We start from the raw sequence: 17,414 nt of genomic DNA, 5'->3' as shown, positions 1-17,414 counted from the left end.
ATGTAGCAGAAACTTACAAAAAAAAAAAGTCATTGAATTGCTCAAAATGAAGTCAATGACATTTTGAAGAGCAACAAGTTTGCTTGTGTGAATATTTAATGATTTTTATGGATTCCTTTAAAAAATAACTTCTAGGGATCCCTGGGTGGCGCAGCGGTTTGGCGCCTGCCATTGGCCCAGGGTGCGATCCTGGAGACCCGGGATCGAATCCCACATCGGGCTCCCGGTGCATGGAGCCTGCTTCTCCCTCTGCCTGTGTGTCTCTGCCTCTCTCTCTCTCTCTCTGTGTGACTATCACAAATAAATAAAAATTTAAAACAAAATAAATAACTTCTAAATCTATAGATTTCTGACATATAATTCCATAAGTTATAGTAGATAACAAAACTGATTTAGCTACTAAACAATATGTTCATTCATTCAAGTGATAGTCTATTATAAAAATTATTTTAAAAACTCACTTACTTGTGTATGGATAGACGAAACAGCAACAACTTCAACATTAAAAACACCTTTGTGATTATCTACCCACTTCATGCCAGGTAGAGGAACCTAGAAGAGAGTAAATATAATGATCATAGATATTTAAGTTTATTGGAAATTCTTAAAACAAAAAAATTATAATACCTCAATAAGAAAAATACTGTGGAAATATACACTGTATATGAATGTAAAACATATTTATACACTGCACATGAATGTAAAACATATATTTTGTTCTTATTACAAAATCTTCATGTTTTCTACAGGAGAAGAAAAAGGCTCAAGGAGCAAAAAGAAAATATACACTCAAAATTCTATTTTCCCAAACATATATCCCTTTACATAATTCCAAATCTTCCTCTGTGCACACGTACTTTTATATAGACTGTTTCCTTCCATAGGTTATATTAAACATTATTTTAAACCTGTTTGTCACATATTATATTGTGAATCTCTTTTCATGCCAATAAATTCACATCTACAGTATTTTATTGGTTTATAATATTGGTTTTTTTCTTGTAAAAACTCCTATTTTAATAGGGCTATAAGATATTCACAGCAAAGGAATACATTCTGTTGTTATAAGAGTTAGAAAACTTTTTTTCCTGATGTAAATTGGTAAGAATTTTAATTAAAATCATAGCATAAAAAGTTAAAGTATCTTTTTAAAATCACTCTATTTCTAATAACACAGCTAAAAACCATGAACATGATACACAAAATAACACTGAAAGGTGGAAAGAGGAATGCAAATGACTATGGACCTTGAGATGTGAAGAAATACAAAGTTGTGTTTCCTGGGTTTTATTATTGCCTCATAAATCCTGGATGAGGTGCTAGAGAAGCTGGCAACCCAGAAACGCCAAAAGGAGTAGAGAAAAACAAGCTCCAAGAAATCCTGCTCTCTCTAATCAAAACCAGTATTTGCCCTACTCTGACCAAACACAAGGTAACAAGTGGCAGCCCTACCCAACCTCCAAAGGCTAAGTGGTAAGCCCAGGTGTCCACCCTTAGCTGGCTATAATGAGGGTCCCAGATCCCCACCCCCAACACATTGGGTGTTACCAGAGAAGACAGAGTCGTAAAGAGGTCCTAGCCCTGTGGTAACAAGCATCCCCGCCAACTATGGGGTCAGTGGAAGCCAAGCAGGGAGCAGTACCAAGGTGCCCCTTCCTCCCCACATACTGGGAGGTGTAAGTGGAGGCCTAATGTGTCATGAATGTGGCAAGAGTACCTCCCCCTACTACTAAAACCCAAGACTTATATAAGATCTGTGGTCATGGGCGGCCTGGGTGGCTCAGTGTTTGAGTGCCATCTTCAGGAGTGATCCTGTCTCCAGGATCAGGGGGTGATCCTGGAGATCCGAGATCGAGTCCCGCATCGGGCTCCCTGCGTGGAGCCTGCTTCTCCCTCTGCCTGTGTCTGCCTCTCTCTCTCTCTCTCTCTGTCTCTCATGAGTAAATAAATAAAATTTAAAAAAAAAAAAGAAAGATCTTTGGTCATGACATAATACCTAAGATGTCTAAGATAAAATAAAAAATCTTGCATCACACCAAGAACCAGAACAATCTCAAATGAGAAAAGGCAATTAACAAACACTAAGATGAAATCTTTCAAAAGAAAAATGGGGGAGTGCCATTTTCTTTACAGCAAGAAAAATGGTGTTCGTTTAAGTATCTGCCTTCGGCTTAGGTCATGATCCCAGGGTTCTGGGATTGAGCCTCAAGTTGGGCTCTCTGCTCAGCAGGGAGTCATCTTCTCCCTCTTATTCGCCTTCTGTGCTCTCCCTAATAAGTAAAATCTTTAAAAAATTAATAAAACACTAAGATGACACAGATGTTGCTCATAAAAAAACAAACAGATTTCATCAGGCAATTACAAATATCCTTGAAATAAATGACCAAAATAGAAAATCTCAGGAAAAAAAGTATTTTAGGGTTTTTGTCCCATGGCTTCATTTTTTATCATGTGTAGAAAAGAAAACCAACTAAAGCCAGTTTCCTCTTCTAAAATTCAAGTAAGAAATGCAATGTCTCTACTGAAGTAAATACAGGTTTTGAAACTTTTGTAAAAAACAGATGGTGCAGTAAATTGAAACTCTTCAAAGCAAGAATTAGTACTAGCTCTTTCAACCCAAAACACTTGCTTTCAGCTTAAAAAAAACAAGATATACAAATAAAATGAATACAGATGGCTTTAAAAATAGTGGTTCTTAAACTCTGATCTGGGGAGAGCAGCATAAACATCATCTGAGTATTTGTTGGAAGTGTAAATAATCATGCCCCAGTGCGCCTGGGTGGCTAAGTCCATTAAGTGTCTGCCTTCGGCTCAGGTCACAATCCCAGGGTCCTGGGATCAAGCCCCAAGTCAGGCTACCTGCTCAGTGGGGAGTCTGCTTCTCCCTCTGCCTCTGCCGTTCCCCCCACATGTGCTCTCTAGATCTGTCGGATAAATAAATAAAATCTTAAAAAAAAAATAATAAAGCCCCAATTGGGACCTCCTGCATCAGAAACTCTGGGGGTTATAAGCATTAATTATTCTTAACGTACAGAGGAGAAAATTCAGACACAGAGAATATTTTAGTTGGCTCAGGCTGCCATAACAAAATGTCATCCACTGGGTGGTGTAAACAACAGAAAGTTATTTTCTCACAGTCTGGAGACTAGAAGTGCAAAATCAAGGTGCCACATGGTCAATTTCTGGTGAGAGCCTCTTCCTAGCTTGCAGATGGCCATCTTCTCACTGTGTCCTCACAACCAAGAGAAAAAGGACACTGATGTCTCTTTTTAAGGCACTAATCATGAGGCCCCACCTGCATGACCTTATCCAAAACTCATTTAAACCTAATTAACCCCACAGAGCTCATCTCCAAATACCAGCACATTGAGAGTTAGAACTTCAACATATGAATTTGGGGATTGCAGTGGGAGGGGATGAAGTGGGGAGTGGGGAGACATATTTCAGCAGGGAGATTAAGAAATTTACCTGAGGTCACACAACTAATAAAAGGTATGGCCAGAAGTGAAATCCTGAAAGTAATGATATACTGCCTTATGAAAGCATGTGAGATTTGAAACAATAAATACTTTTAACAATCCCATACCCCTTCAAAAGTTAAACCTTGCTAAACTTGGTGTATATTTTTCCAAACTATTTGCCACCCAATAACTGATGTGTGAGTTTGTCACTATATTATTTTTTATATTCTTATTATAAATGTTCTATTCGGGGGGGGGAGGGGGCGGTGCCAGGGCTCAGTACATTGAGTATCTGATTTGTGATTTCAGCTCAGGTCATGATCCCAGGGTTGTGAGACTGACCCTCACATCTGGTTCTGACCAGGGGTGGAGCCTGCTTAAGATTCTCTCTCTTCCTCTCAATAAATAAATGAATGAATGAATGTTTTACTGGGATACTGAAGTGGGATATTGAAATCTATATTACTCCTCTTAACTATTGCACCACTGTATGGATGTATAAGAATTTAATTAAATATTAAGTTCTTGGTTGATTCATATAATTTTCATTTTTTTATGTTTTGCTAATAGCAATAATCCCATAATTTTTCCATTTTTCATATAGAAACAAAATACTTTTTTTTTTTAAGACTTTATTTATTTATTCATGAGAGACACAGAGAGAGAGAGGCAGAGACACACAGGGAGAAGCAGGCTACATGCAGGGAGCCCGATGTGGGACTGCATCCCAGGTCTCCAGGATCACACCCTGAGCCAAAGGCAGACACCCAACCACTGAGCCACCCAGGTGTACCAAAAATACATTTATTAAAAATATTTCATGGTATATTAACTTGAATTTAAATAAAATTTAAAAAGTACTTTTTAAAGAAAAATAAGGGGAGCCTGGGTGGCTCAGTCGGTTAAGATCTGCCTTCGGCTCAGGTCATGATCCCAGGGTCCTGGTATTGAGCCCTGCATCACAATCTGCTCAGCAGGGATCTCCTCTCCCTCTGCTCCTCCCCTCACTCATGATCTCTCTCACTTTCTCTCAAATAAATAAAATCTTTAAAAATAAATAAAATAAAAATATTACACAGTTATATATTATACACTTCCATGTTAATAGTTAAATGCAAAAAAAAAAATAGTTAAATGCATCTATGTTGGTATGTCCTGTCCTGACAATGCTTGGTACAACCTGGTGTGCTCTTTGTAGAAATGGGACAGAGATATATCAACTGCATTCAACTAATGTAGTTAAAGTGTAGCTACTCAGGATGCCACAGATTTACCCCAACTCTAACCTAGAGAAGTAAAATACTCAGTAAATTTGAGCAAATGAGATATTAAAAATACTTTTATAAAAGGTTACTAGGTGGAATGCCTGGGTGGCTCAGTAGTTAAGCGTCTCCCTTCAGCTCAGGGTGTGATTCCAGGGTCCTGGGATGGAGTCCTGCATCAGACTCCCCACAGGAAGCCTGCTTCTCTACCTCTCTCTCTCTCTCTCTCTCTTTCTCTCTGTCTCTCATGAATAAATAGTTAAATATTTTTTAAAAAGAATAAAAAAGGTTACTAGGTTATGTCCTTTAATGCATATCATTGATGGTTCATCACAAAATGGCATTCAAGCTTTGGAATGGGAGGAACTATGGCTGGATTTGGCAAATGGGTTTGTATTTCAGAGTCCAGAGTCCTCTCTCTCCCCAGGCCAGTGAAATGCCTGCCCTCCTCCAATGGGGGAGTGAGATGTGGGAAATGTAGAGAAATGGCCAATGTTTCTGTGGGGAAGAGAACACAGCAGGTATTATTCATCATTGCCAAATGGTTAATCAGTTTGAGAAACTTTGTATGGTCTCAACAAAATTTTCATTTCTTAGTTTTTGCTACTATCAACAATACTGTAACTTTTTAAATTCATGCAATAAATAACTACTGAAGTCTCTAGACAGTTTTCTAGGTACTAGGGTTCCATAGCAAACCCAGGTCTGCTCTCAGGAAGCTTACCCACCATTCCTTAGAGAAAAAAATAAGATGATTTGATAGTGATAAGTATTAAGTAAATAAAGTTGGATTAAAAATGATAGTGCCTATCAGCAGTGTGGTGGAGGGAAAGGCTGGAAATGTATGGAGTAACCAAAGAGCTCTCTGAGGAGGTAATATTTTATATAAAATTCAGATAAGGAAAAGAATATAGCCATGTGAGTTCAGGAGGAGGAAAGAAAATTCAAAGGTCTAGAAGTAGGAAAAAGCTTTAAGTAAAGAAGCTTTAAGTACAGATGTGGCTCAGTGATGGTAAAAGCTGATGTTACAGAGGTGGAAGAGCTCAGATCTTTTGGAGATCTGGAGGTCATGGGAAAAATTCTAGATTATATTTTAAGTACAAGGAAATATGAGCAAAATATAGATACACTATATAAACACTGTATATGATCATAAAGAAACACTAAATCTTGGCAATTTCATGCTGAATGAAAAAAGCAAGTCCCCCAGAGGATTATATATAGAATAACCTTTTCATTAAATTCATAAATTAAGCAGAGTAAAAATACTGTTTAAACATACATATACCTCAATTAAAAAGTAGTTTTACGAGACTAGTTTTCAAAACAATGTGAATGCACTTAATGCCATGGAACTAGACACTTAAAAATGGTTAAAATGGTAAATTTTATGTTATGTATATTTTACTACAATTTTTTAAAGAGTCTCAGCTCAAGTGATGATCCTGGGTCCTGGTATCAAGCCCTGCATTGGACTCCCTACTTAGCTGCATTGGGTTTCCCTACCCCCACCCCCCATCCTCGGGCTCTCACTCAAATAAATAAATACTAAAGCTTAGGTACTTAATCACATATAAATCATACTATACATCTATAGTCAAATCCAAATTATGATATTTATTTATTTTTTTGGTATTATTTCTATATGAGCACACACAGCATAGTAGCTAGAAGAAAACCATCAGCCTCCCTTTAGAAAGCTGATCTTGCAATTTCAAATCAATTAATAAAAAATGCAAAAAAAAGAATAAATGCATAACTACCATAAAATCAGATTTCCTTTTAAAATATTTCCTTTTGAAATATATAATCCTATCCGTTTGATAGAAGATAGCTGATTTTACTGAGATGTGTTCCTGGAACTGAATGAAAGGTCTAGCAGAGGGTAGGGGGAAGGGAGGAAGGAAAGAGTCCTATTTCCTTCCTACTATCTTTATTCATGCATTGGTTTAGTAAATACTTACTGACTGCCCACTGTGAGCCAAGCACTATTCTAAGTACTTGCAGATAGAGCAATGCACAAGAAAGATGAAGTCCTTACCTTCCTGGAATTTATACTCTGTAGATAAAAAATAGATAAACAAAGATATATGAAGTATAAAGTTATGTGAGGACAAAGCAGCAAAGCAATAAAAAATGGTGGAGGCTGCACTTGAACAAAAGCACTCAGAGACACCCTCTCTGAAGAGGCAAGATCTGAGTGGCTCCGGAGGAAATGAAGAAGCTGGCCTGGTGATGGAGCATTGCCAGGAGAGGGAAGTGTGAAGGGCCCCAAATGGGAAGGCACTCTTCACGTCTGAGGAATAGCCAAGGTGCAGTGCTGTGTGGCTAGGATAGAGGAAGTGACAGAGAACAATACGAAAGGAGGTGGGAGCAGGAGCTTTCTGATGCCTCTTTCTTTTTTTTTAAATAAAAATACAGATTCGTGAATATTTTTTGAGTTCTATCCTGAAAATAAATGCCACCAGGAGAACATTCCCAAGACATATTTCAGATTAATGCATACAAACAGTCAAGTTCATATCATGATTCTCTTTTTTCTTAAGATTTATTTTTATTTATTTATTTATGATAGACATGGAGAGAGAGAGAGGCAGAGACACAGGCAGAGGGAGAAGCAGGCTCCATGCCGGGAGCCTGACGTGGGACTAGCCTGACGTGGGACTCAATCCCGGGACTCCAGGATCGCACCCTGGGCCAAAGGCAGGCGCAAAACCACTGAGCCACCCAGGGATCCCCTCATATCATGATTCTTGATTGAGATTCCAATGTGTTTTGTTTTTATAGATTTTATTTATTTATTCACGAGAGACACAGAGAGGCAGAGACATAGGCAGAGGGAGAAGCAGGCTCCTCACAGGGAGCCTGATGTAGGACTCGATCCTGGATGATGGGATCACTCCCTGAGCCAAAGGCAGACACTCAACTGCTGAGCCACCCAGGTCCTGAGATTCCAATGTTTTTGTTTCTTTTAAGTCACATATGTCATCATTGCAGCTGCTAATGTCTCCTGTATTACATGTTTATAACCACTTCATTTTCACTTAAAAGATCATTAATTACAAAAATATTTTTTTTAAAAGATATTATTTATTTATTCACAAGAGACACAGAGAAGAAGAGAGGCAGAGACACAGGCAGAGGGAGAAGCAGGCTCCATGCAAGGAGCCCGATGTGGGACTTGATCCCAGGACCCCAGGATCATGCCTGGAGCCAAAGGCAGACGCTCAACTGCTGAGCCACACAGGCGGCCCCTACAAAAATATTCTAAAAAATTCATTTGTACTCCTTCCTCTAGACTTTCAATGAAATGCTGTCCACTAAAAGAAATACTCACTTATTTAAAGCTTATGTTACAATATGAAAATTATCCAAATTTGCCTATTCTTTAAGTTTATATTTCACATATTATTTTAGTTTTAAAATCAATATACTTATATTGAAAGCTTAAAGTATTCTACAGAGTAATTTTAATTCTAGGAGAAAACAATATTATTACTTCATTATCTATATACTTCTAGACAGAACAGCAAGGTCTTGAGAAAAACACTTCTGTAATGAAAACTTCATTGTATTCAATCTGGAGAGTTTCAACATGAGAGATACTGACCTCAGGAGACAATACAGAATAAGCCTGTGGTGGTTTTTCCAGTGAGACTGGTAGGCAAAACTGCCCAGTCTTTAATCGTCCATTCTGAAGCATTGGTATCCACTTTTAATAAAAAGGAAACAATATTAAGTATGTTTGTTACAAAAGGAATTACTCAGAAAATCTATTTTAAGAACATGGTGTGAGCCAAATTTGTCTAACATCACCAAACACAAAGGGGATTTAATTAAGTAATAATAATAGGTTTCATGATTCCTCTAAAGAAAAGCTTCTTTGACAATATTTTATTAAGGAGGATCCCAACACATTATTATTACTAACCAACCATGCAATATTTACATCAATAGGAGGTTCTTATTATCCCGGAAAAGGCTAGAAGAAAAATGGCACAAAGTGGACCCATTTTTAGTGGGGGTAATAGTGTCAATGTATGTAGGGAAAGGTTTGATTAAATGTGAATGTTGACAACAAAACTAAAAAGCATAAACATAAATTTATTGTAACATTCAGCAAAATCCACTTCATAAATTGCAAGAGACAAAAAAAAAAATGAATCAAACACTGATTTTTCTCTTTTGGGCAGCAGCATGATTTTTCTAACAAAGTTGTGATAGCACATTTTGATATCCATATCCTTCACCTCAAATTGACCTGTGCAATTCAATCATAATGATTTTCAAAAAATACTCAAGAGTTTTAATTGCATACAATTAAAGCAAAAAGAGTTTTAACGGCCAAGAGTCTCTTTTAATCATTATACACTGAAATCATTCTCTTCTGATGAACCTTTAAAATTAATATATTTAAACTATATTAATAATTTATATTAAAATATAAATTTTATAAAATTTATATATTTAAAATATATATTTAAAATTAATATATTTATATATTTAAATTTAATATATTTATATTTATACCCCATATTGTTGGGTAAACACATAATAATCAGAACCAACACCTAAGTGTCTACATATGTTAGGTAATTAGTTATATTAATTGCATTAATGAGCATTTTCTTGTTATGATGACTCTTCCTAACCAATATAGGAAATCAGATAAGGAATAATCAAATAATAGTGAATATCAACTACATCTCAAATACTGTAATTATTTTTAAGATCAAAGAGCTAAATATTAAACAAAAATATGCTTACTGTATATCCAACAGGAGTTTCAAGAGGAGTATTTTGTTTCTGTTGACAACTAACATGATAAAAAGTAAAAAGCAAATGATGATGGTCAGTTAAAGTAGCAGGGAGTTTAACCTTGATTTCTTCATGAAAATCAGGAGACCTTCACACAAAAAAAACAAAACAAAACAGATCAATAGTCAGTAATTTGATCAAAATAAGTAATTATTGCATTTGTATATTTGAAAAAATTTTAAATTAATTTCAGGATTCATGCTTAATTTTTCTTCTAGTACAAAATGTTTTTCTCTATTCCCAAACTTTAAGTAACTAACTCCTATTTCCAGTTGAGGGAGCTGTCTCTGTTTCTGAAATTTCTCAACCCAACTTTAATAATGGGCTGAGTAATCCTACTATATGAAAATTCATCAATAATCACCACCTTGATGCCGAGATCTTCATTTGGTAGGAAACTATATAAAAGAGGAGACTAGGGCAAAGCTTCCTCTGATATACATTACATAGAAAAAATAACAGGAGTTTTTATAAGTAGATATTTCAAAATCATACCATAAAAAAAAATTTTTTTCTGTTATAGGAGTGTAGCTTCATGTTAAAGATTAATTTGTATTATCTTTCTGTAAAATAAAAAAATAAGTATTTCTAGACAACTTAGTATCAAGTTGGGCTCTCTATGGAATATTTTATAACAATTATTCCATTGCTAAAGAAATAAATGTTAACAAAACATGATATATTGATTGTTCAGAAAAAAAGAAAAAGAAAAGAAAAAAATCAGGGAACACCTACAAAATACATTTGTCCCACAGTTTAGAAGTGCTCCCAGCCACTATAAGAATACAACAAATATCATATTTGATCAAATCAATGGCATTTTCACCTCAATATTCATTTAGAGTGATCCCTAGGAGCATTTTTATAAAGAAGTATTGCTGCTCTTTATAATATAGTTTTAAAAGGGATAGAACCTTAGCATCCCAACCTTCCATAATCAGTTAGTATCTCTCAGAGTTATATTTAGTAAAAATGCATCCAAACCATTTGGCTCCAACTAATTAAAAGTGAAGCCTATTCTGCCAATTAGTGCTTTTTTAATTTCCTCTGATGCTAATAAGTCTAATATCCTTCTATTTCAAATAAGCCTCAGAAACACTAATAACTATAGATCTGATCACAGAAATATTAGGTAGATGAGGCTTTTAATACCCATAAGAAATATAATTAATGCCAGCCATTTGAAAATTTGATGATTTGGGTGAATAAAAAATGCTATGCATCTACTGATCTCACTAATCACCAATGAATTATAAGAAGCTGAATTTACTAGCAATGTTAAGCAGTATTGTAATTTTAATTCTACTAATGCTGAGAGCAACGAAAATAAAGATCTAGCTACAAATTGAGATTCTTTAAGAGATTACTACCTTCTTTATCAATATCTTTCCTGGTACTGAATGTTTTAGTTCATTTCTTTTCTGAAATCATACTATCTGAAGGCTTTTATGGAAAATTAAGCATCTAAGAGTTATTCATCAAAAAATACTTTTAATTGTTCACCTTTATGCTAAGTATTGTGTTAATTTGTGGTGGGTTTAAAGATAAACATGAAAAAATAATTACCCTAAAAAAATATATGATTTTGTAGAAATATAAATAAGACACACATATATCAATAGCAATGCTATAAAGCAGGGGTTGGCAAACTATGGCCCATAGGCCAAATCCAGTCCACTGCCTAGTTTTGTATAGCCTACAAACTAAGAATGATTTTTATATTTTTAAGCAGTTAAAAAAAAATTCAAAAGAATAACATTTCACTTGAAATATTACATGAAATTCAAATTTCAGCATCCATAAATAAAATTTTATTGGAAGACAGCCATGCTCATTAATTTGCACCTTTACTTATTGTCTATGGCTGTTTTTTCACTATAACAGTAGGGCTGAGTAATTGCAACAGAGACCATATGGCTCACAAGCCCTAAAACAAACCTATTGGGCCCTTAGCAGAAAAAGTTTGCCAACCCCTGGTATAGAGCATATAAGATTAAGTGCTTCAAAAAGAGAACTGAATGGATTATTTCAAGTTTTGGATCAGGGAATTGTGTTTTAGGAAGACTATATGATATAGCCCTTAAAGACTGAGTAGGAATTCAATCAATAGAGGGAATCAGTATTATAACAGACAAAGAGATCCAAGAAAGGCCCAGAAACAGAACAGCACAGGATGTTTGGTAATCAAGCAAAAAGAAAATCATCAAGATGGAAAAGATGACTGAATATTAGAAAAAAGAAGAAGGAAAGCAAGGATGTTTTAAATTTTGAAATCAAAGGAACTGGAAAAATTGTGGTACCATTAATAAAAATAGAGATAGGGTCCAGAAGAGAATTGGGGATAAATACATGGAAACTGAGAAGGCAGCAGGGCACCCAAATGAACATGCCCAATAGGCCACTAAACATATATTTCTGCACTTCATGAAGAAGGTCATGACCAAAAGTAAAGAGCTGGAAACAATCCACATAAAGATAAAAGTAGTAGCATTTTCACTGACTGAAATTCTGAGAAATAAATATAAGATTATTTATGGAGAGTATAGTATAGAAAAAGAGGGTTAAGGACGAAACTTTAGTGTTTTGTATGAATGTCTATACTCAAATAAAAAAGGAAGGGAGGGAGGAAAGGAGGAAGGGAGAGGAGGTAGAAAGAAAGGAAGGGAAGAAAGAAGGAAAGGAGGGAAGGAAGGAGAGAGGGAGGGAGGGAAGGAGGGAGGGAAGGAGGGAGGAAGACGACGAGGGAGGGAGGGATGAAGGGAGGAAGGAAGGAAAATTAGAATAATTACCACAGGAAAAAAAACTGTCCAAAGAGATGGGAGGAAACAGAGAGGGTTGTAAAGAGTGAGAAAGAATAAAGTTTTAAGGAGAAAAACCAATGCTACACAACAACACTGAAGAAAGACTTTTATTTTGTTTTTTAAGTAGAGGAGACAAGTTTTTTTTGATAGTAAGAATGGAGTCACTGAAGAAGGGACTGATGGTACAGGAGAAGGGTTAAGTGATGGAGTCACACTCTGGAAGAGGAAGAATGAGACCATAAGAAAGCAGAGGGGAAAGACACTGAGCCACATGTGGGCCCTCACTGCCCTTGAACCAGAAGGAAAGGCAGATTTGTGCAGAGATAATCTGAGGTAAAGAGGTAAAGAGTAGACAAGTGGATGGTTCTCAAGATGGACCAACTCAATCCACTTAATAAAGTAGGAGCACTAAGAGTAAGGCAACTAGAGAATAAGTAGAAGCTAGAGAAAGGAAGAGAAAGGCCTAAGATGGTTCCTGCCAAATGACACAGGGTAAAAAAGCAATGACAAGATTAAAGAGTGGTGGGGCCAAAAAGAAGATGAAATAAAGTAAAATGAATTTCTGTAGCCCCATGATATGGATAAAATGATAACTTGTGATAATCTTGATTACTAGACTTTCATGATTTTTTTCCTCCAGAAGCATTCAATAATCAAAAAAGAAAGAAAGAAAGAAAGAAAGAAAGAAAGAAAGAAAGAAAGAAAGAGAATAAGAAAGCAGAGATGAAAAGTTATCCAAAGTTAATTTCCAAAAGAAGTAAAATGGAAGGATCCTAAGTCAATGGATTATCAGATGTTGTTATACTACCAATTTAACTGACTAATGGCTATAAGCTTAGGAAAGAGTTTACAAAGTGTTGAAAGGAAAGTAACAGGGAAGGTCCAAAGGACCAGAGGCCACAATGATAATAACAGTATAATAAAAATGAAAGGGTGAGAGAATTTGATAGGAAAGATGTTTTATGTATAAAGTCTTATATTTGATGTCTACGGAAAATATGCATCTACAGGTTGAAAATTTTAACTCTGATGTCAGCTGTCTTGAATTTGCACATTCAGTGCAGCAAAGCATTTGGTAAACACACTAACGTGAGTGCTAACAATGCCACTGAGAAGTGAGTAACTTTGAAAGAAATATTTGAATTCAGTACCTGTTATGATATACTACGGCTGTATAGGCTTCCTTTGAAAATTCTGAACAGCTAGATTTACCAAAGATTACCTGTAACAAATAACAGCATGTTGAAACTTTGTTGTAATAAATGCTGGATGTTCATATCTATGTAAGAATTTGTCTGATTTAATAACTACTGGAGAACAATGGGCAAAATGAGCCCAATGAAGAACAATGTGCCTACTGACGCTCATTAATAATTCAATTGCTTAGTTGTAAATTTCTTTTCAACTACAGACCCATCTGACATTCAAACATTCGAAAAGTTTCTACCCATTATATTTCCTTTTTCTTAAAGAAGGTGAAAAATTCATTTTAAAATCTGGATGTAGCATATCATTTGGAATTTATGTAAGAAATATGGTCTTAGAATGGTAGGATTTATCTACTATACAAATTGATGGCTTCTCCACTAAAACAGTAATCATTCTGTAAGTCAAATATTAAATGATTTATAAATAATATTTTAAAACCCTATTTTAGGTCAAGCTATGTATCCTTTGCTTCCAGCACTCCCTACAAGCTACTCTATAAAGAAGGAGGAGCGCCATTCTTACGTTCTTTCATATGTGTTAAAAAAAAAAAAATCCACCACTTTAAAAAAGAAAAGTATAATACTATTGGCGAAGGGTTAGAGGTAAAATAATTCAGTCTTGTATATCTACCTCTTGAGTTCTAATAGCAGTATTATGGTTAATTAGGGCAGCTGATTAGATAAGTGGCTTATGATTCCTATGTGAGGCAGTTAGGCTTGCAATGTTATCTAGCTGTAAGTTAAACTCTTACATCTGGCCAACTATCTCTATATATGCAAAAATACATACATGGACATGTCATTGCACTTCCATCAACACAACTGATAAAATAACTCAAATTTTGTATCTTATACAAAGGGATTAGTTGGTACCACCCAAATAAAAAGAATATGTTAACAGATATTTGTGTTTCTTTTTGTAACATTTAAGCAGGTCTTTTTATTTTTTGGGTGTGTAAAGGTGTAACAATTATGACTCTCCTGTAAGTCTAATTTTATCAATTTGCTAAGAACATGTTACCATGTTTTTATAAAATGTTCAGTTGCCAGAATTTAAAGTTTACAATTTTATCATATCAATGTTATATGACCAAAAAATCATTTCAGGATCCATTTGAATAGTCCTTATTTTTTAAAAGTTAAGCCAAGACAATGTATCTGTTTCTATACTTTCAACCAGCCACAGGATAAACATAAAAGCATTATATTTTCATATGACAAATAATGCATAAATGAAAGGATTGCAGTACCTTTCTTTCCCCTAAAAAGCTATCATTTTTCACAAGGTAACTCATTTATATTTTCATAACATGAATGACATAAAGTAGAAAGTGTTCCTTTGTTGACCATTTGACAGGTATTTTTAACCATTCATCAACACAGACTGAACATCATTTCTGTGCCAAGCACTATGACAAGCATCAAGATATAGACATGACATGGTCCCTGCCCTCAAGGAGCTCACAATCTAGTAGACAAGATGAAGAAATAAACATAAAATCTTAAAGTGAAAAGGCCCATAAAAGAAATGAGAAGATGCTATGGTAGCACCAAAAGAGGGAGCACTCTAACTGCTAATGTGGCTGGATGCAGCTGGAATTCTGTAGAGGACAGCATATATGTGCTAAGACAAGGAAGAGTTTGTTAGGCAAACAATAACAACAGACTATCTTACATAGACTACATTTGTCATAAACTCAAATTCATATGGCAATTCACATATAATGAAGCACCTATTTTCACAATCCAGCATCTTTTCATCAACTGTAGTAGTATATTCATTCCTTCAACAGAAATAAAACACCGATAAAGAACATGAAATGCTAATTTCAAACCTCAAAAAATTCTACATTTATCAACAAATATTTATTCAGCATGTAATATATACAAAGATCTGAAACAGCTGCAATAGAATAATACAAAGATGAATAATTTGTGCTTGTTGCTGTCAATATCTATAAATACTGATGAAATGGAAACAATATGAAGAGAAAATACAGAAACAATATGAAGAGAAAATACCTATCAAATACCTACACTTTTCTAGGAAGTAGAAAATCAGAAGAATTTGATTTAATAACTGACGTAGAAGGCTAAAATAAAACTATAAAAAATGCACCTGTTCTTAAGTTCATTTTCATTCCACAAGGGTTCTCAGAGGTTGAACATCTAAAATGACAGTTATGCTCCTATTCCATGTTACTAACTTTAGTTAAACCTAAAATCTACTTTCATGAAACTTGCACTGTATTTCACAGAGTGTGCATTAGTGTTGCAAGTCATGGCATTCTCTCTTACCACTGTACATCTATGCCTTTGAATCCCTATATGTGATACCTATTACCTTGGCAAGGCATTTTCTCCTACCAGTGTATATCTAAGCCTTTGAGTCCCTTGGTTCTCAATATTGGCTGTAAAATGTAATCTCTTGGGAAGATTTAAAAATACTGATACATGACTAGTTCTACTCCCAGACATTATAATTTAATTGGACCAAGATTCAGTCTGAGTACTGGTATTTTTAAGAGCTCCCTTAAGTAAGTGTAATATGCACTATTACCAGGGTTTCTTAACAAACATGGGAAAAATCATACATATTAGAATCACCTGGGGCACTTTTTAAACCTATACCACAACCTCATAAACTACCCATCACTTTCCACCTCCCTTTATCAGAACTTTTATTCTAAAGGAAAAGAATTAGAATCACAGATGACAAGAATAGAAAAAAATATATATATCAGTGCTTTGTCAGAGTACCCTAATTCTGTGATTCTGTTGTGATCCTCTTTTGAAAGTCACTATTTTAGAATTTTATGTTTTTATCTCATATCCTCTAGGTTACAAGTCTTACTCATCTTTGTATCTTGGGGAGTGACTAGCACATACCCAGTCCTCAATAATTAAGACTTCAATATGGAAGTTATTGAATCACTATATTGCACACTTGAAACCAGTATTACACTGTGTATTAACTAACTGGAATTTAAATAAAAATTTTAAAAAGGACTTCAAGTAAATTTTACTATCAGTACAGGAAGTAATGCAGTTAGAAATTTGATTTATAAGATCATATTAATTTCTAATCTAGAGCTGCCAACCAAGTAACACCACTTAAAAAAAAAGTCTATTTGAACCGTATATGAAGAACAGGAAAAGTAAAGAACATTTCTTACCGGCATGGCATTGCTTGGATCCTCTCCATACATGAACTGTACTTTCACTGTTATATTTCTTGCAGAACCTTGACGATTAGCAAAATTAAGACTCTGAGGGTATATGTAGAGAAGATTTCTGTGAAGGCAATAGTATACATGATAGTGAATATATATCTAAAAACATGATATATCACTGCATGCCACAAAAGAAAAGGATGGAACACTGAATTATTAATATTTGCTAGCCACTACGGTATTTTCACGTGCAATACTTTGATTCTTAGAGCAGTCATATAGATAGCAGTCAAATAGATAGCAATCAAATATACCACCCCAATTTTGCAGATGAATTGAAGCCCAGAAAACTGAAGTGAGGTTCACATACAACTAGGTAAGCTGAAATCAGAATATAGGTCAGTCAAACTTCAAAACACAAGTTCTTTCTTCTACAGGAGGATTCTGGGAAATAAATGAGTATGGACAAAAACATTATTAAGAAGTTAATAGCAGGGGCATCTGGGTCACTCGGTTGGTTAAGTGGCCAACTCATGATTTTGACTCAGGTGACAATTTCAGGGTAATGGGATAGATAGAGCCTGCCTGAGGCTCATTGCTCAGCAGGGAGTAGGTCTCAGATTTTCTCTCTCTGGCCCTCCCTCCCCTACCCCCCCACAGTATGCACGCTCCCTCTCTAAAATAAATAAAT

The 17,414-nt window shown here is 35.2% G+C and overlaps 1 protein-coding gene across 9 annotated transcripts in view; it reads right to left on the bottom strand.

The window, feature by feature from the left end:
* Positions 1–17,414, bottom strand: part of DOCK7 (dedicator of cytokinesis 7) — a 220,919-nt gene that overhangs the window by 95,102 nt on the left and 108,403 nt on the right. For 8 of the 9 annotated variants that reach the window (XM_041769969.1, XM_041769970.1, XM_041769971.1 and 5 more), the window contains exons 15-19: positions 16,727–16,844; positions 13,494–13,564; positions 9,491–9,629; positions 8,334–8,435; positions 466–552 (exon numbers count right to left, since the gene is read on the bottom strand). In XM_041769969.1, coding sequence (XP_041625903.1) covers positions 466–552; positions 8,334–8,435; positions 9,491–9,629; positions 13,494–13,564; positions 16,727–16,844 — 517 coding nt within the window. Of the gene's footprint in view, positions 1–465; positions 553–8,333; positions 8,436–9,490; positions 9,630–13,493; positions 13,565–16,726; positions 16,845–17,414 lie in introns of those variants that run through there. The other variant, XM_041769977.1, reaches the window with a different exon arrangement.

This window comes from Vulpes lagopus, chromosome 10 (genome assembly GCF_018345385.1).
Source record: "Vulpes lagopus strain Blue_001 chromosome 10, ASM1834538v1, whole genome shotgun sequence".
NCBI classification, from domain to species: Eukaryota; Metazoa; Chordata; class Mammalia; order Carnivora; family Canidae; genus Vulpes; species Vulpes lagopus.
Note: the sequence above shows the minus strand (reverse complement) of the source record. Positions and strands in the feature narration are given on the sequence as shown.